This window comes from Nyctibius grandis, chromosome 8, assembly GCF_013368605.1.
Source record: "Nyctibius grandis isolate bNycGra1 chromosome 8, bNycGra1.pri, whole genome shotgun sequence".
Taxonomy (NCBI): domain Eukaryota; kingdom Metazoa; phylum Chordata; class Aves; order Nyctibiiformes; family Nyctibiidae; genus Nyctibius; species Nyctibius grandis.
This window is the reverse complement of record NC_090665.1, coordinates 990,356-1,006,724: the sequence shown is the minus strand read 5'-3', so window position 1 is coordinate 1,006,724 and position 16,369 is coordinate 990,356. Positions and strand designations below refer to the sequence as shown.

General features: G+C 42.4%; 1 protein-coding gene across 1 annotated transcript in view; it reads right to left on the bottom strand.

Moving 5' to 3' along the window:
* Positions 1-16,369, bottom strand: part of ARHGEF26 (Rho guanine nucleotide exchange factor 26) — a 49,079-nt gene that overhangs the window by 20,529 nt on the left and 12,181 nt on the right. The window contains exons 6-7 of the mRNA XM_068406514.1: positions 12,712-12,872; positions 334-486 (exon numbers count right to left, since the gene is read on the bottom strand). Coding sequence (XP_068262615.1) covers positions 334-486; positions 12,712-12,872 — 314 coding nt within the window. The remainder of the gene's footprint in view (positions 1-333; positions 487-12,711; positions 12,873-16,369) is intronic.

Genomic DNA, 16,369 nt, shown 5'->3' with positions numbered 1-16,369 from the left:
AGTATTGACATTTAGAAACCTCAAGTTCTCCCATCCATGAAGCGGGTGCAGACAGACTCAGCTGTACCACACAGGGAAAGCCTCTGACACTGATTAAACTGCACTCATCCGTGGGAAGGAACGTAACACGTGGCCACAAACAGGACTGGACCATGCAGCCAGGCACATCTTCACTCTCAGTTACCTCAAGGGAACTTGTGCATGAAGGAAAGCTGAGCATGTAAGTACATGCTTAGTTGGAAGCCACAGGTTTTGCACCAAATACCACAGCCTATACTCACTCCTACTATAAAGGGGGTGATTTTGCAATCACATTTTAAAATTAGTTCTTACAGTAATTTCTGCAGTGTTCGCTGCTGGTAGACTTCATTGGTGCAGTACTTCACGTAGGGATCGAACGTTGAGGACGTGTGCTTTTCAACTATGTCACTAATATCGTCAATGAAGATGTTGTTCTGATGTCTTGCTTCAAGTTCTTTAAAGAACCTGTGAAAAAAGAAAAGAAATTACTCATTATTACAAAAAAAAAAAGAGCAGACTCGCTCTTGCAACATTTTACACTTCACCTGACACAACCCATGACTTCTATAAACTAATGACAACTTGGACGGTTTGTGAAGGGGTGAGATCATCCCTCCTTTGGCAGAGCAGCAAGGGAAACCTTGACACGATACGAGGCCAAGGGTGGTGGTGTCTCCTGGCAGAGCGCAGCATAAGCAACGCTGGCAAAGCTACTTCCCATTCTCCAGCTGCCAAAACCCAAACAGCATCGCTGATCTGGTTAGACTAGAACTTCCAGAAACAGGGTTGAAAAAGAAACAACTTCAAGCACAACATTAACACGTTTCCTCTTGTAGTAAAGGAAGCACAATACCAGAAATGTTCAATGAAATAGAGTTATGTGTGAACTGGTAAATTAACAACAAAAAAATACATAACAGGCACATAGCAAACACTTCAATCTACCACTGGAACCAAACACAGAATGGGAACAGAAACCAAAATCCTGAGCTCACTTGGTCCCCTCATATAGCACAGAAAAATTAAGGGAACACTTGGAACACATGATCTCGCATCAAGCTAAAATATTTTGAAACATGTTTTATTTTATTTTGGCCCTTTATTACATTTTCTCATTACTAACACTGGCTCTTCAGTACCTGTCACCTTGCAGCACGTAATGTTTTTTCAGTGCACCACCAATGTTCTCCATAGTTTGTTTTACAAACAAACCACAAACATGTAAGAGGAGGAGAACAGGATGAGCAGAAGTTTATTGTACAAGTGTTTAACAACATGGGTTAACCAAACTGGAGACGTTTTGTCAGGTGTGCTTAGGAGCAGCTGCCTGCATTGAGTGCTTGCCAGATTCTCACATGGTCAGAAGAATCAAGGGGGTTTTTTTTTGTTTGGTTTTGGATTTTTTTGTTTATTTTTGTTTTTTAAAGTTCTGACACATTACCTGCCTGAGGTTTATCAGTATTATCACTCAATGCAAACCAGGACACTGCCTACAAGTGGATATAAGGCTCTTTACCACAGCACGCAGTTTCCCCTCTCCGGGCTGCAGCAGCACTCCTAGCAGCCGTGCCCCTTTGGGAAGCAGAGTGCTCCAGCACCCTTCCATCCTCCACCCACCTCACTCCAAAGCACAGAACATCTCACGTTGTCACTGACTTGCATTATGCTACGTTTTGGTTTCAGTATCACGAACACTACTACCTGGCAAAGCACACTGAGCTGCTGCGAGATCTCACACGATACGTGGACAAATAAAGTCTGCAGCTGCCTGCGATTTCACTGGGGTCCAAGAAGCGTGGGGAAGTCTCCAAGTCACACACTCCACCATTTCTCACGAACCACAACAGATTTCAGCCGCTGACCACCACAAACTGCAGACGACTGGAATTCGTTTCTGCTCTACTCAGACATGTTTATAGCTGGGAGAGCTTCTCAGCACGCTGCCAAGTTACTTTGCTCAGGAAACGAGGAAATCCAACATTTCTTCCTGCTGTGTGTTATGGCTTGCTGACAAGGGGTTTGACCATGCTGGGCTAGAACTTCCACTTGTAGAATTTATCTGGTGCTTCATCAATGACATCACCAGTCACAGTCAGTGTAAGGAACAGCAAAGGTTCTGGATAGTAGAATATTTAAAAAAAAGAAAAAAAGGGAAAAAAAGAAAGAAGAGAGGGGCAGGGAGAAGCAGCACAGCCAAGTCCCACCCCCCCAACACGTACTATCAGAGATATCTCTGGAAATCATGCATCAGAGTTTGAAACAAAGGCTGTCTTTTTTTGCACCCCATCTGCTAATTACTATACACCATCAGTGAACTAGACACATCATAAAAACCTTTTGCTTATAATTTTAGGACAGATTGTGTCACGAAGATCAGTACTGAGTGATCAAGTGATTATATTCCCTTTAACCAACCATGAATCAGCTGCGCTGCGTGACTGGCTTTTTTCACTTAATACCAGAAGGATTTACTTAAAGCATTTGTTTGTTAAATCCAGAACTTTTCTGGTTAAAGTTAGATCCAATTAAGCGAAAGTCAAACAGTATTTCATGACAGCATTTGGTTTCCCTCATCTTGCCCTTATGTTGTTCAAAAGAAACATCCAATCTGTAATACTCTCAAACTCCCCTCCCCTAAAGGCCAGGTGCCAAATTTACAAACACAGGTTTAATCCCTTTCCTGCTTGTTTGTTTTTCCAGCCCAAGAGCCAGGGACACTGGAGGGCTCACGCCTCTGGAGCGTGCCTGCCTCTACCACAAGCCACGTCCTCAAAGTTTGGGTGACTCAAGTCAAGGGCCTTCCCATGTCTTCAGGCAGCTCAGTCACCAGCTGGTAACCTCCATCAGGAACAACGTCCTAATACCTGGGCAACGTTCTCAAGCTATTTTTTCCTACTCGTTGCCACTGCTTTGATCCATGACTGACATCCACAAAAACTCCGGTTAATTCAGCAGTACGAACACCCACGCGCAGGGGTACCTGCACACGGTTACAAACTATCCCACACAATTCACCTTTATAAAGGCCTCAACTCTGGCTCATTTACAATTGCAAAACTCCCATTGACATCACCAGAAGTTCTGCTTAAACAGATGCCATGAAAAAATACACTAAATAAATGGCCTAATATCAATCATTTTGGTCAACATTTCTTCTCAACATTTACTCTCCCTTCACCCCTAGATAAAGATACTAATTATTCTTATGCATACTGAATCTTGCTAGCTGGGTATTCCAAGATTCAACTGCACTGGATTAAAAAAATTCTAATTAGGCAGGTAAAAGAGATTTTAACTAGGCAGGTGAAATTAGAGTTAGAAAAACAATTATATTATGGAATCAGTTATTCTAAGACTATAACACAGATTTAGCTTCATAGGGATGGTGCTGCCGACTCATTACTATCCAGTAACAGAAAAAGGCCACTGGAGTGGAAGAAGGTACAATTTAGCTTCCTCCTTTCAGAGATAAGGGGACTGGAAAAACAATTACCAATTTCAGATAACTTCAGATAAAAGTAATAAAAATTTCTGATTTGCCTCTCCAAAGCTGAATCTTCTTAGAGGAACAGAAGCTTAACATCTGCATCACAATATGGGGGGGGCGGAATTTAAAATGGTAAAAAAGGGAAGTAGTACAGCCTTATTTCCATAGAATTTTTATGCTCAATCAGAATCAGAGCTTTTAGCAAAAGAATGGCTGAAAAAGAGGGTGATTAAAGTGAGTAACTGCATCCACCAGTGTCTGAAAGGAATCCGTTTGTTATGCGAGTTACCTCAATCTAATTAATGGCAAACAATACATGCACACACGTATATTTACACACCAAACACCACACAGCTAATACCCCATAAAACCACTTTTATTGGGCAATATCCACTGAGCAACTACAAAGCCAAGCGAGGAGGGGGGAAGAGACCCTGCAAGCCTCTTCCTTCATTCTGCAGCAAACCTACCCACAAGTAACGGCACTCATGGCAAGCCGCTTGCCTCCTCAGTGATTTATAACATCCTGGCAGAAACCAGCACAATAAAAGGCCATGGCAGCCCTGTCAGTATGTTCTGTCACAGCGAGATTCCCGAGATAGCTGGTGAGAGCTCACAGCTCCTAGTTCAATGGTATGCAACTAGGAAACAAGTCTTGATTCACCCAGTTAATACCCACTGACCAACGAGCCCACAAAGAACACGCTGTGCCACGAGAAGTGTAAATCTTTCTGATAAATTATGAAGACATCACAACAGGAGTCCTTGGTTTAAAAACCTTTCCCATGCTGAACAAAGTAAGGCTTTTTATACTAGTGAAAAGCAGGGTGCTTCTGCCTGGCTCCCCGAGTCTGAGGAGCCATCGACACCCTCATTTGTCAGAGGACAAAATGATCTCTTGCATGTCACAAACAACGGATTTACAAATAATTCTGTGAAACTTTCCAACAACGGGGATGAGGCTCTTCCCATAGAACACGCTTGCTAGGATGGCCAAACCAACAAACCCAGCAAGCAAAGACCTTGGAGAACGGAGGAGAACGATCAGATGTGTTAACTTCTCAGGCTCTGCAGACCTGGGCTGTCCCCTGCAATCCCCACCTTCACAAGAACCCAGCGTTAGTACTAGCAAATACTGAGGTGGTGACTATATGCTAGAGAACTAATCGATCTTGATATCTGGGAAGAAATTTTTGTTAATATAAAAATATGAACCATATAAACACATAAGTTAAGCATTGCTTAGTCTTGAGGGAAATGCATCAGCCAAGGAACTCCCCACCACACTCTAGAAGTAATGGTGATTTACAGAATGCCCAGGAAACTCTCCAGAGAAAGTCTGGAATCTGTCATTTCCTTCCCAATGACAAATTCCCCCCCCAGGCTCCTGTCCCCCCGCCCCAGAGCCCAGCGGGTACTGCCGTGGGGCCACACGCCTCCTGGCAGCCCTACTTCAGCCTCTTTCCTGCACATCTGTACAAGTTACCCGGGGCAGCAAACCATCACATGTGCTTAAAGGCAAGGAGAAAGCTGCAGGTTTTCATACTGCTGCACATAAAGGTGCTTCTCCTATAACGTGTACAAATGTCTGCATACACAATCTTCGTGTTGACAGGGCCACATCCGCAGTAGATGTTACAGCACATGGAGGACAGCAGATCCCACACTTCACAGGCAGGATTTCCTGGGTATAAACACTGCACACACCAGCCTCGCAGTTGTCCAGAGAAGTGTGGAGCAATGCAACGTGACTCATCTATCTGCCATGAGAGCTTTCATCTCAGGAGTCTGAGGTCCAATAAAAGATTGTATAGCCTTAAAAATCTCATTTAAAGAGAGCACATTGACCCAATGACACATGAGAGGAGCCAAGGGAACAAACATAAATCCTCCCGCTATGACAGGCTTGCTAAACACAGATATTTCTAGACTTACTAACAACTTGGTGCCTTTTCAGAGCTACACATTCTTTTTAGGCAAGAAGGGCAACGGCAGTTCTCTGAAACCAGGCTGACCTCTTCAAGACTTACCCCTCAGCCCCAACTAAGAAAAGCTGCTGCTTCACTCCTTAGCAGTCTCTCTACAAGGAAAGCAGGGACGCAAGTTTGAACAACTGCTGAACATCCACTCACTTTGCTGGCAAAAAAAAAATATGCAGACTAATAGTTTTCCTCTTTTGTGCTTCCTACAGCAACAGTAAATCTGAAATATCAGTGAAAGATTCACAAGCTGCTACTAGAACAAACCCTGCAAGACCCAACAACAAAGCACGGCTGCTTGAGAGGATCCGTGCGGGCACCAAGCTCCAGGTGACCGGGACAGGGATGCTCTGCAGGGAAGGACACATAAACACCTACCAGATAAATAGGCTTTGGGTTACAGCTGGAAGGCTTTAAAATTGTTAAGTACTTCTGTTCTACTGTCCTTAAACACAAATATTCACATAAATAACTCTCCATGCAGAGGTTAGGCCACAGCAGAGCCAGAGGCTCCAAGAAGTCAGCTACAAATGCTGCTGTGGGATTTTTTTTATGGTTAAAGCAGGTAATATGTTTACGTAATATAGGGATGGGTTTCAGTACAAATAAATATTATGGCAGATGGCAGCTTCCTAGTTCTGGCAATGCCAGCTTCCACAGCTCTTGTCCAACTTAATTCCTTTTCTTTATTACTGTCTTAATTCCCTTTCCTACCATGCTCTATCAGGTATCTCACGGCAACTGCTTGTGGGCTGACACTTGGTGAGATCTGGGAACTGCTCCGACAGGGATGTGAGGGAGGCGAGAGAAAGAAAACTCTGACCAGGTTTGTTTTGTGGGTTATTTTCCAGCTACATCAATCCCCTGGCCTGCCTGGCAGCTGACTGAACCGAGGGAGTCATGGGGAAGGAGGAAAACCTCCAGGTGCCACTAGCACCAAACCCAGACCTTTCACATCAGTGTGCAAAAAGTAAAGGATACAAATAAACAAGTCTACCATGCTGGTCCTACAACAGCCCTCCACAGCAGAGAGAGAAGGCTGTTACAGCTCTTTTGGTTGAACTCACGTTTTAAGGCCATTCACCTAGAATATGGTTAAAATCCTTATCAAAATCAATGCTTAATCTCAAAATGAGGTATTTTTATTTGATGCCAAAACTATCTGTTGCGGGATAACACAAACCATCTTAAGTCACTGGTGATGGAGCAGTATTTAATGTCACAGAGGATTGCACAGGTCAGAGACAAGCACACTGTGAACGGGTTCAGTTTCCTTTACGCTCGGCTGGCGTTCCTGCAGAGGGGCACCTGACACGGAGAAGCCAGGGTCAGCCTGAACGGGACCTTACGCAGGACAGAGGGGAACGTACTGAGAAACACTTCACTGCTCTTTACTGCTCTAAACCAACACTATAGTAAAATGCTGACTGTTCTCAGAAACTGTTGTAAGAATTAAACTCATCCCACTAGCAACCCACACGCAAGCTCGCTATCAACAGTGAATACTGTGGGCTGAGAAACTTCTCCACAGGTACCAGCCAAAAAAGCTCTGCCCTGCTTTGGTCCCCACTGTGACTGCGGTGCCACGTCGGAGTCACGGGAGAGGAAAGCTCTGGGAACAAAGTCCGGGTTACCCAGGAGGGCAGGGCAGCAGCAGCGGGAAGGACAGGCTCACACGCAGCCAGGCAGTGCCATCGTCCTCCAGTCACCCTGGCAGAGCCACTGCCCAAACGTGTCCTTCTCCTGCGCTCAGCAACGGCTGGCGATGGTTTAGTCTATGCAGGATGAAAATACACCATGAAGGGGATGGGTGGAGATCTGTGAGGTTGGGGTATTCTTTTCAATATGTTTAAGTGAATAATTTGAAGCTAAAGGCTTATGGTATTTTCTGGGAAACCAGGTATTTTCTTCAAGGGCACTTTTTGCATAGGTAATTGCCAGGTATTTACTAAATTAGGCATTATACAATGCATACATGGGTATAAAAATTTCTAAACTCATTTAAAAAAAAGCATTCTTTTTCTTAAGTTCTGTTCACTCAAGAAAACGAGGGGAGTATGATTCTGTTCAGATTGGCTGTTCCTGAGTATTGAAGTCAGATCTATCTCGTCTCCAATAAGGAAGCTAAATTATAGAAGAGCAATCACTGGGTCAGGAATGCAAGTACCAACTGCATGTTATTATTTCACTGTTGCTGTTTACCAACGCTGCTAGTCACCTGCAAAGAAACAGTGCAGGTCAACCCAGGGAGTTATTTCAGCTGCCAGAAGAACCCCTTAAACAAATAGTTCCTAGCTATTAAAGCCAAAGAGCTCAGCAATGAGCACTGATGTCAGAACAAACCATGAAGGAAGCAGTCTGAGGAAACACAAGGATAAATGTCCCAAGACATCAATATGATGCAAATTCATAAATGTGTTCTGTGGGCACCTACAATTTAAAGAAAAAAATAAAAGGTATTTTGGAGTCACTGCTCTACAATACGTCCTCTGGAATCCCTGGAAGCTCCTGACAATCAAAAAAGTTCCCACAGCAGTAAAAGCAGATTGTGCAGCAAGGCTGGGAGACAGGCAAAGACCACAAACAGTAAATTTATCAGTGCTCCACAGCACCCTGAAACCCAAGCGTCAGGTGTGGTCACCACAGGTCACCAGCACCTGCTCTGGGTCAGGCAACACACCAGCTTCTGCACAGAGCCACAGGTCCCTTGCATCCCGCTGCCAGGCCATCTGGGAGGATTTTTCTCCCTCTTTTTCCCATTTCTATGTCCACCACATCCAACAAAACCACTCACACTTTGATAAGGAAACCACTTATCTGCTTTGAAACTTCCAGCACCAACAACTTTCTTCAGAAGAGCACAGAAATGCTCCCCCAGATCACACCTCAGTGTCACTGACCCTCCAGGGTAACCACTCAGCTGGATGTCCTTGAGACATTCCTCAGCTTTCTTCCAACATGCTAATGGCAAGAACTGACACAAAATACAGAACACAGACTAAGACCATCAGTCTGGACCAACCAGGAAAAAAGGATATTAATGACTGATATCACTGTCTTACCTGGAGATCAAATCAGTGATCTGTAACTTATGAATAACTCTCATTATAGTTCATCTGAATGACCCACAGCCTACTCACAGTATTTAAATTTTTATTTTTACTCTACTGTATGTGGGTTTGGTGTTTTGTTTTGTTTTGTTTTTTTCAAACATCCAAAGAAACTGAGCAACAGAACTCTGCGTTCTCTGAAAGTAAAGATTTTAATGCCCAGTTAACTGATTCAATACACACACTTCTTAAATGAAGACTAGGACTGTATTCTCCTGTGGAAAAAGATGAAGGTGCACCACGGAAAGGATGTTGGGAAGAGGTGAAACATTAACCTAATTTACAAAAAGTGCTATGAGAAAGCATATCTGGTTCCTAACACGCATTCACACATACAAAATTAAAGAGACTCAGACAATACGTTAACCTACCTCACACACCCGCACAGGCTTCTCTACCAAAATCAAGACACAGAGTTTACTAACAGTCAGAACCTGTCAAACCATTTTTTGTTCATGTCTCTTTCTACTAATATCTTCTGATATTCCATGAGCTTTTTGCCTTTTGCTGGCCTAATGGCAGAGGGAGAAACAAAACACTAAAGTTTTCCCTCTTCCTTTAAATTTGGTGATTTGACCTGTCAGACTAACTGTCCCTCCAGACATTTCACTCCTCTTTCCCAAGACAGGCTCCTGGGAAACCGACCTCTCTTGCACCACGTACTGAGACAAGAGTTTTTCTGACTACTGAGATTGATTGCACGGGATTCTCAGAGTAAGCTGGCCTCTGGCATCCCCACCAGCTGACATCTCACCAGAACAGCTCTCACTGACTCGGGCTGCAATCTGTGTGGTTCTGTGTTCTCTCCCATATGACACACAGGCAAACACACACCAGAAGCCATAAGCTTTCCCAAGGCACCTTACAGGACGTCTCCAAACACACTGTATGCTGCACAAATTATTCAGATCAGCTCTGTGTTAGAGCCATTCCAATGAGCTCCCAACAGCAGAGACGGTCTTTGCTGTCTGCATTCTGCTTCTAACAAAGGCAGCTTTCTTCCACCAGAAGCTGCCCTGTCACGCATCAGAAGCCTGTCTCGGTGTTTCTGGAGAGTTTCCACTAAACATGTTCTAAGTCAAAGTTCCTAGATAGAAGCTTTAAGCAATTTTGACTAAAGACAGTGTTTTTATCAGTTCATGTTCTTTAGGTCACCAAACTTGTCTGAGCAACCAAACCCACTGATAACTACACCCATACTAAGATTTAATATTTTTAAGTAAAGGAAAAGCTGCTTAAAATACAGCATAATGGGACAGATGCTCTATTTTATTACAATTCTGTAGCAAAAGGATGGATTTTGCTCCCTTGAAAGCCCTTGAAAATGGGAAGCAATAGTTCAGAGATACTAAGAGCCTTCTGCTTTAAAATCGCTTTATTTACACAAATGAGGTTGCAGAAAGCCAGCACAAAGTTTTGTTATACTTTAACAGTATTGCATAACTCAGGAAACAAAATATGTTTTCATTTAAGTTTAAAAAGGAGTTACGTATTCTGTTGTTACTCCAAGTTATAAAAACCCAAGTTCTTAAACCATTAGACTTTCCAGACAAGAAAGAATAAGATTATAATTTTAGGCTAGTGTGGTATTTTTCCATTCTTCCTTTTTTTTCCCCTCCCACTTCCTTTGAAGACTATTAATCAAAAGGGTTGTAAAAATTCCCCTAAAAATACTGCTCTCTCCACCCCCGTTTCTGCTTTAAATATTTTAAGTGAGAAATTTAAAAGTGGATTTAATGATTTGGAAGGGTTATTCAACAGAGAGAAAAAACCAAACACGCTCCTATTTACAGCTACTCCAGTATGGCCAGCCGTGTCTGACAGAAACAGTCCAACGGAGAGGCAAAGTCTGCGGGCTAATTAAACCTTTGATTGCCATTAAGCTGTCTAAGCAAAGATGGCAATTACCCCTAACACACGATGGTTCTGTGCCATCAACATTCATCTAGCAAAAAACAGGCTCACGGTACTTTACAACTCACATTTCATGTAAGGAGAAGCCTTTAAAAACAACTATTCCTTGAAAATAAGGACTTTGATAAGCTGCACTCCTTGACAACGCTGCTGTGTACAACCCCCTCCTGGGGTGGATTCAGGAAACACCCAGCTTCTGGCAAAAGACCTCGACTATAAGAGAGAGAGAGAAACAAAAGGGAACAAGGGACAGAGATACGAAGGTACAGCAAATCAGTCTATTATATAGCTCCTAAATTAGGTTTGGACCTGACACAACACATCAGACTCTCTCACATGTATTCTCCGTGAAACAAAATCTTATTACCATATAAACTTCAGAAGACAAAATCAAAGTGCTCCACAACAGATGTAAAATTCCACAGACTTCATGAGGCTTCAGAGAAACAGGAGCCAAGAAAGGACATCACCACGACTTGGAACAGGAAACTTGACAAGTGCCACAGAGGTAAACAGAGGTTTAATGCTAAAGCATTCAAAACATCATAATTTCTACAAAAAAAAACCAAAAACCCAAAGGGGACAACAGAAAAGGGGGGAAAAAAAAAAGGTAAAAAAAGCTGAAGAGGTGGGGAGGACTGACTCCAGCAATATTCCTAGCCTGACAGATGCCCTGCCCACGCATTAGCCCCGTTCCTGAAACGAGGCGAGGTTTGTTCCACAGTCAGAGAGAGATTAACCTTTAAAGCTGTGCAGTGCTATGGTTCAGATCAATCGGTCTCTTAACTAGGCCGTGTGCAGCCTTTAGCCATTGAGCTCGATTTCAAACTGGAAATAAGGCAGAAGTGATCACAGACATTTTGATTTTTTAGTTACACAGACCACAGAAATACACCTGCCAATACTGCTATTAACCAGGCTAGGATAACGAACCAATTATAACAAAGCAAACCCTTATTAAACAACTGTCTGAAATAGAGTTTAAGGTATTGGTAACACTCAGTCAGAGCATGATGCACATCCCGTACCCAGCCAAAAATAAACAGGGATTCAGCTGAGGAAGGAAAACACTGGCAAGAGCCAGTTCTTAAGGGCAAGCATGAAACTCTTGCTCAATTTTTAACAGTTTCATAAGGGCAGACTAAGCTTGATTTGACAGACCGTAGACTAGGTATGACTGCCTAATGTACCAACAGTCAGCTTAGAACCGGTTAGGTTTGAGGATGCTAATTCCTACTAAAATATACTATGTTCTTTCCTTCCCTACCAGTTTTCAGAGAAACTAATGCCATGCCTATCCCACTACATGGCAGCTCAAACACAGTGGCCAGGTGAGTCTGTCAAACCCAATTTGCATTTTCCACCATCAAACTAGCATGACAGTTCTGGAAGAAATGGTTACCACTGCAAAACGGTTACCTGAGACTCCAATTAAAAACTTGCTTTTATGTTCAGTTATTAAATAATAACTGGACATCTCCAGTCCAGCCTGCCAGTAAGCTTTCCTTACTACATCAGTACAGCCAGAAAAGTAAACAACTGTTCAACTGTAAAAACAGAGAATATTCTGGCAAGGAAAGCGAAGATTTGTCCAACTAAGAGCAAGCTGCCTCAGAGAACAAGAGTGTAGGTAAGGTGTAGCCCGAGTCTGCAAACACTACCATGTATCACAGATACCAGTAACCAAAGCTCTACTATTCAAGGAGCTGCCTGTGAGGTACATAAGGAAAATATAACCCAAATAAACAGGGGCTTACTTGTATTACAGAAGCAAAATCAAACCTTAGCTGTTTGTATTATATGAAATGAATCTTTAACATCGCAGAGCACATATATTTTGGTGCTCTGAAAGAACAGAGAATCCACTTCCATTCTAATTTATTTACAGCTTACAAAAAACTAAGTGCATATTAACACCTGCAACATTTGCCCTCTCATTCTTAAACTGTCAGGCCTAATTGGTTGTTGAATTTGCTGCCTTGGAGCTGTTCCTTCACTTTGTGGTAATACTAATGCCACTATTTTGTATCCTACCTTTCATTACTTGCTTGAAACATATTTTGACTACTAATAATGACTCTCAGGTATAATTTCAAAAATGTATTGTGAATAATTTAAGTCTTCAATTACTAAATTTTACACGTATAATTTTAAACATGTGTAATTTCTGTTAAATGTAGAAGCTTATTGCTACACTTACTTTTTGCTTGCTTCATAAACGTCCGTGATGTTGGAGAAAAGGTGATGGCTCTCCGTTTTGGTCATGGTGAGGCTCAGTTCCCTGGAATTTTTAAACATCCGGATCAGAATCTCCAAGCTCAGCAAGTAAGAATGCTCAGAAGATATCACTTCAAATATCGCCTGCAAAGTGGAGGGGGAAAGAAAAGACTTACCATTGACTAGGCTTTTTTTTTAAAAAAAAAAAAAAAAAAAAAGAAAATGTGGAGGAGGATGCAAAGAAGTTATTGAATGTAAGCTAGAGATTATAAAATATTCGTTTCTATGATAGTTGCATCATTTACTTAGAAATAAGTGATTTAATACCAGAAAAAAAACTTTTTAAAAGTCTATATCCAGTCTTCTCAATGCAACTACAAACAAGAGTTTGAAGACAAAAACTGAACACCAACTGTGATCACTCCCCATTCACACTCCTGACAGGTGGGTTTGGTTTGGTTTTTAATTAAAAAAACACATCTGTTTCCGTGGTCTGGCTGGAAGCTTCCTATCAGTCCTACTACTGTTGACCAGCCAGTATCTGCTTTTGTTTTTTTTAAACAGAAGCTGGTAAGCTATTACTTGAAAGTGTTCTTGGGTGACAGAGCTCTGCTTACTCCAGCACCTGCAGAAGAGCAGAACCCTTCACAAAATTCAGGTTTTAGTCATCTCTCAGCAGCGATACCTTGGGTACTTTTAAATCCTCGGGTTAGGAGCAGGCCCAGGAGAAGCGGAGCGCTCTGCCCCTGCCCCTGAGCGATGAGGGAGCAGCCAGCAGCCAGGCACAGCTCTGACACGTGCCCTCTGGTTTATCACCCTGCCCCTTCAGCAGCAGCCCCTGTAACTGCCACGGGCTGGCTGACACACAAAGCAAACTGTCGATGGACTCCTGGACTTTGAAACCCACATACTTGTTCCACTGGAAATTTTCACCTCATGTAGAAATCTGTTCAGCTTTTAGACATCTCTTACCTCTCTAGGCTTTACGGGCTGTTAATCTAATAGAGTTCTTATATGTATATACATGGAAAAAAGTTAAATAATTTTCATGAACCCTTTTGTCACGAGCTCCACCAAGTCACATCTGCCATCAGTGCTACCTTCCAGGCATTACTAACACAGAATCATGCCATCAGCAGAGCTAACAGAACTCTGTTCTCAATATAACGAGCGTTAATACTTGCATGTATAATTTCATGAGTTATTTGCAAACAGCTTCTCTAAGCATTCTCAAACCAAAGAGAAATATATACGTTAAATGTGCAGACCTGTGTATTTAGAAAGGCTAATGCCCATGGCTCTACACAGAGAGGGTCTTGCAGGTGACCATCACTTGGATGGTCTGATGGATGTGCTCCACAGAAACCCTGCTCCTCCGTGACCCAGTATAAAGGCAAAGGAGACTACAGCAGGTTGAAGGCAGTCTTCCTGAGTATTCCCAGCTGCCAACTGAGACAAACCATACCCGGGCAAAACATTTTGCTGGGGACATTTGTTCGTAAGATTTCTTAAAGAGTTCAAGTCCAGTGAACTCTGCTGGTGTTACTAAGGGAAGCTTTTGATCACAGACAATTTCTCTTGGGTATCCTGAGTCTCAGTGTTCCCAGCCTGTGCTTTTGAAATTATTCTTGCCCTTCTAAAAAGTCTTCTTCAAAGAACTGAGAGTTTAATGATGAAATAACAAGTTTTGGATTTCTTAGAACAAAACAACAACAACAAAAACCTGCTTTAGCTGAAGCCTTAAAATGTTTATGCGGTGCAAAGAAGATTTACCAACTCCACAGAAAACCTACAGGGCCATTACACACACAAGGAAAGGAAGCCTAATGTACATGTCAGTAGTCTCCATCTTATTACCAACCTAAAGAGCTGAAGGGATCTGGTGAGGGATACAGCAGCAGCCAGGTAACAGCTACAACATGCTACATGTTACTCGCAAGAGTGAATACTGCTGTGCCAGAAGATATGCAAAGGGGATGCTTAAAACACTGTTAAATTGCCTGCCACCTCCATCAGCCTCAAGAATCTAGAAAACATACATATACATCAGGCAAACTGGCAGCAAACCTACCTACTGCTTGGCTAACAAGGTGCCCAAAAAGGGTATTTTGGCTTTGCCCAGCAGTTACATTTTGTGTCTTCAGTCTGTTGTACTTGTCCCAGCTGTGCTCACCAAGAAAGGATTTACCTAACGATTGCTGCAGAGTTCCATGGCTAATTGGTTTCTACCTAGACGTTTTTCAACACAGGAAAATATACAAGCTCTCTTAGTGTTTTGGAGGAGTTTGTTTATGCTTTTACTGAGGACCCTCAAGGACTTGTTCTAGTTTGGGGACAGGAAGTCATTAGCGTCATCAGAAATAAATGGGACAAAGAAAGATACTTTGCTTCTCATGTGTAAGGAAGGGAGAGGATATCATCTTACCACGACCCAAACACATTTCAGAGAATAAAAAATAAAAAAGGATGAAGAAACAACCTTGTCTTTGACATACAGTAACTACACCACATTCAGAGGCTGGGGTGGCATTTACCAGGCGCTTGCTAAGAGCATTTCTGAATGACCTCTGAACTCCTATTGTGGTTAATGTGCATGATATCGAGGGAACCAGATGTTTGAATCCTGATGGACAGTGAACACTCTTAAGCAGCCAGATACATACTGCAGTTTGTGTACACACACACAGTTTCCAGCTTGCAAGAAAAGAAGATCTATCAAAAATTATTTTAGTTCAAATCAGTCTATGTGACATGTTCTTTAGACAAAAGATGCACAGAGGTCCATCCCCCTAATGTGCTCTGAAAGATGGGATGTCTATCAATGCATGACATTGACATTTAATCAAGGTATAAACCAAACATTTTTCTGCAGTGACAATATATTATGATGACAAAAATAACCTAATAGGCTCTAAAAAACAATTTAAAGAATAGATAAAGAAAAACTGATCAAAGGCAATTTAAAAGACATACTGCAAAAGCACGACTTGGCAGTACAACTGCACCTCAAGAGTATTTATTTAGGCTCCCTCTCAAAGAATGGGCCTCTAATACTCAAATGAAAAACACCTCAGGCTTGAAAACATTTTTGGTAACATTGAAGACTTTACATTTAAAAGGCATCTAAAGAACCTGTTCTCTTTGAAGGGATGTAAGTATGACTCCAGGAAGCACAGACTAAAGGCTCCTGAAGGATATGACTGAAATAAATGCCTTGTGTCTCAAAGCTCCCCAGCAGGAGATAGAAAAGCAGAACAGCAGGAGATAGAAAAGCAGAACACGTGGCCTGAACTGCTGCACAGCCTCTTCCCCAAAAAAAACCCGAAAGAAGATAGCCAAAGAAACGTAGCTTTAGTAAAAAACCCCAGCAAACTGTCATCTAAATCTCATGTATGCAACACAAGATGTTTCTGTATTTCATGGACGACCACAACAGCTGTAGGTCACGCAGCTAAATTAGTATTTGAGGCTCGCTATACACATCTGTGAACTCCCCAGAAAACCCCAGGCAGGTCTCACCCAGCTACATGCACTGAGGTACGTCCTGGAGTGAAATGAAGATATTGGAACAAATTACCACGGCAGGTGATCCTACAGTGTTTCTGTTCACAAAAACGTGGGTGTTTTCCTATTGAAGGACA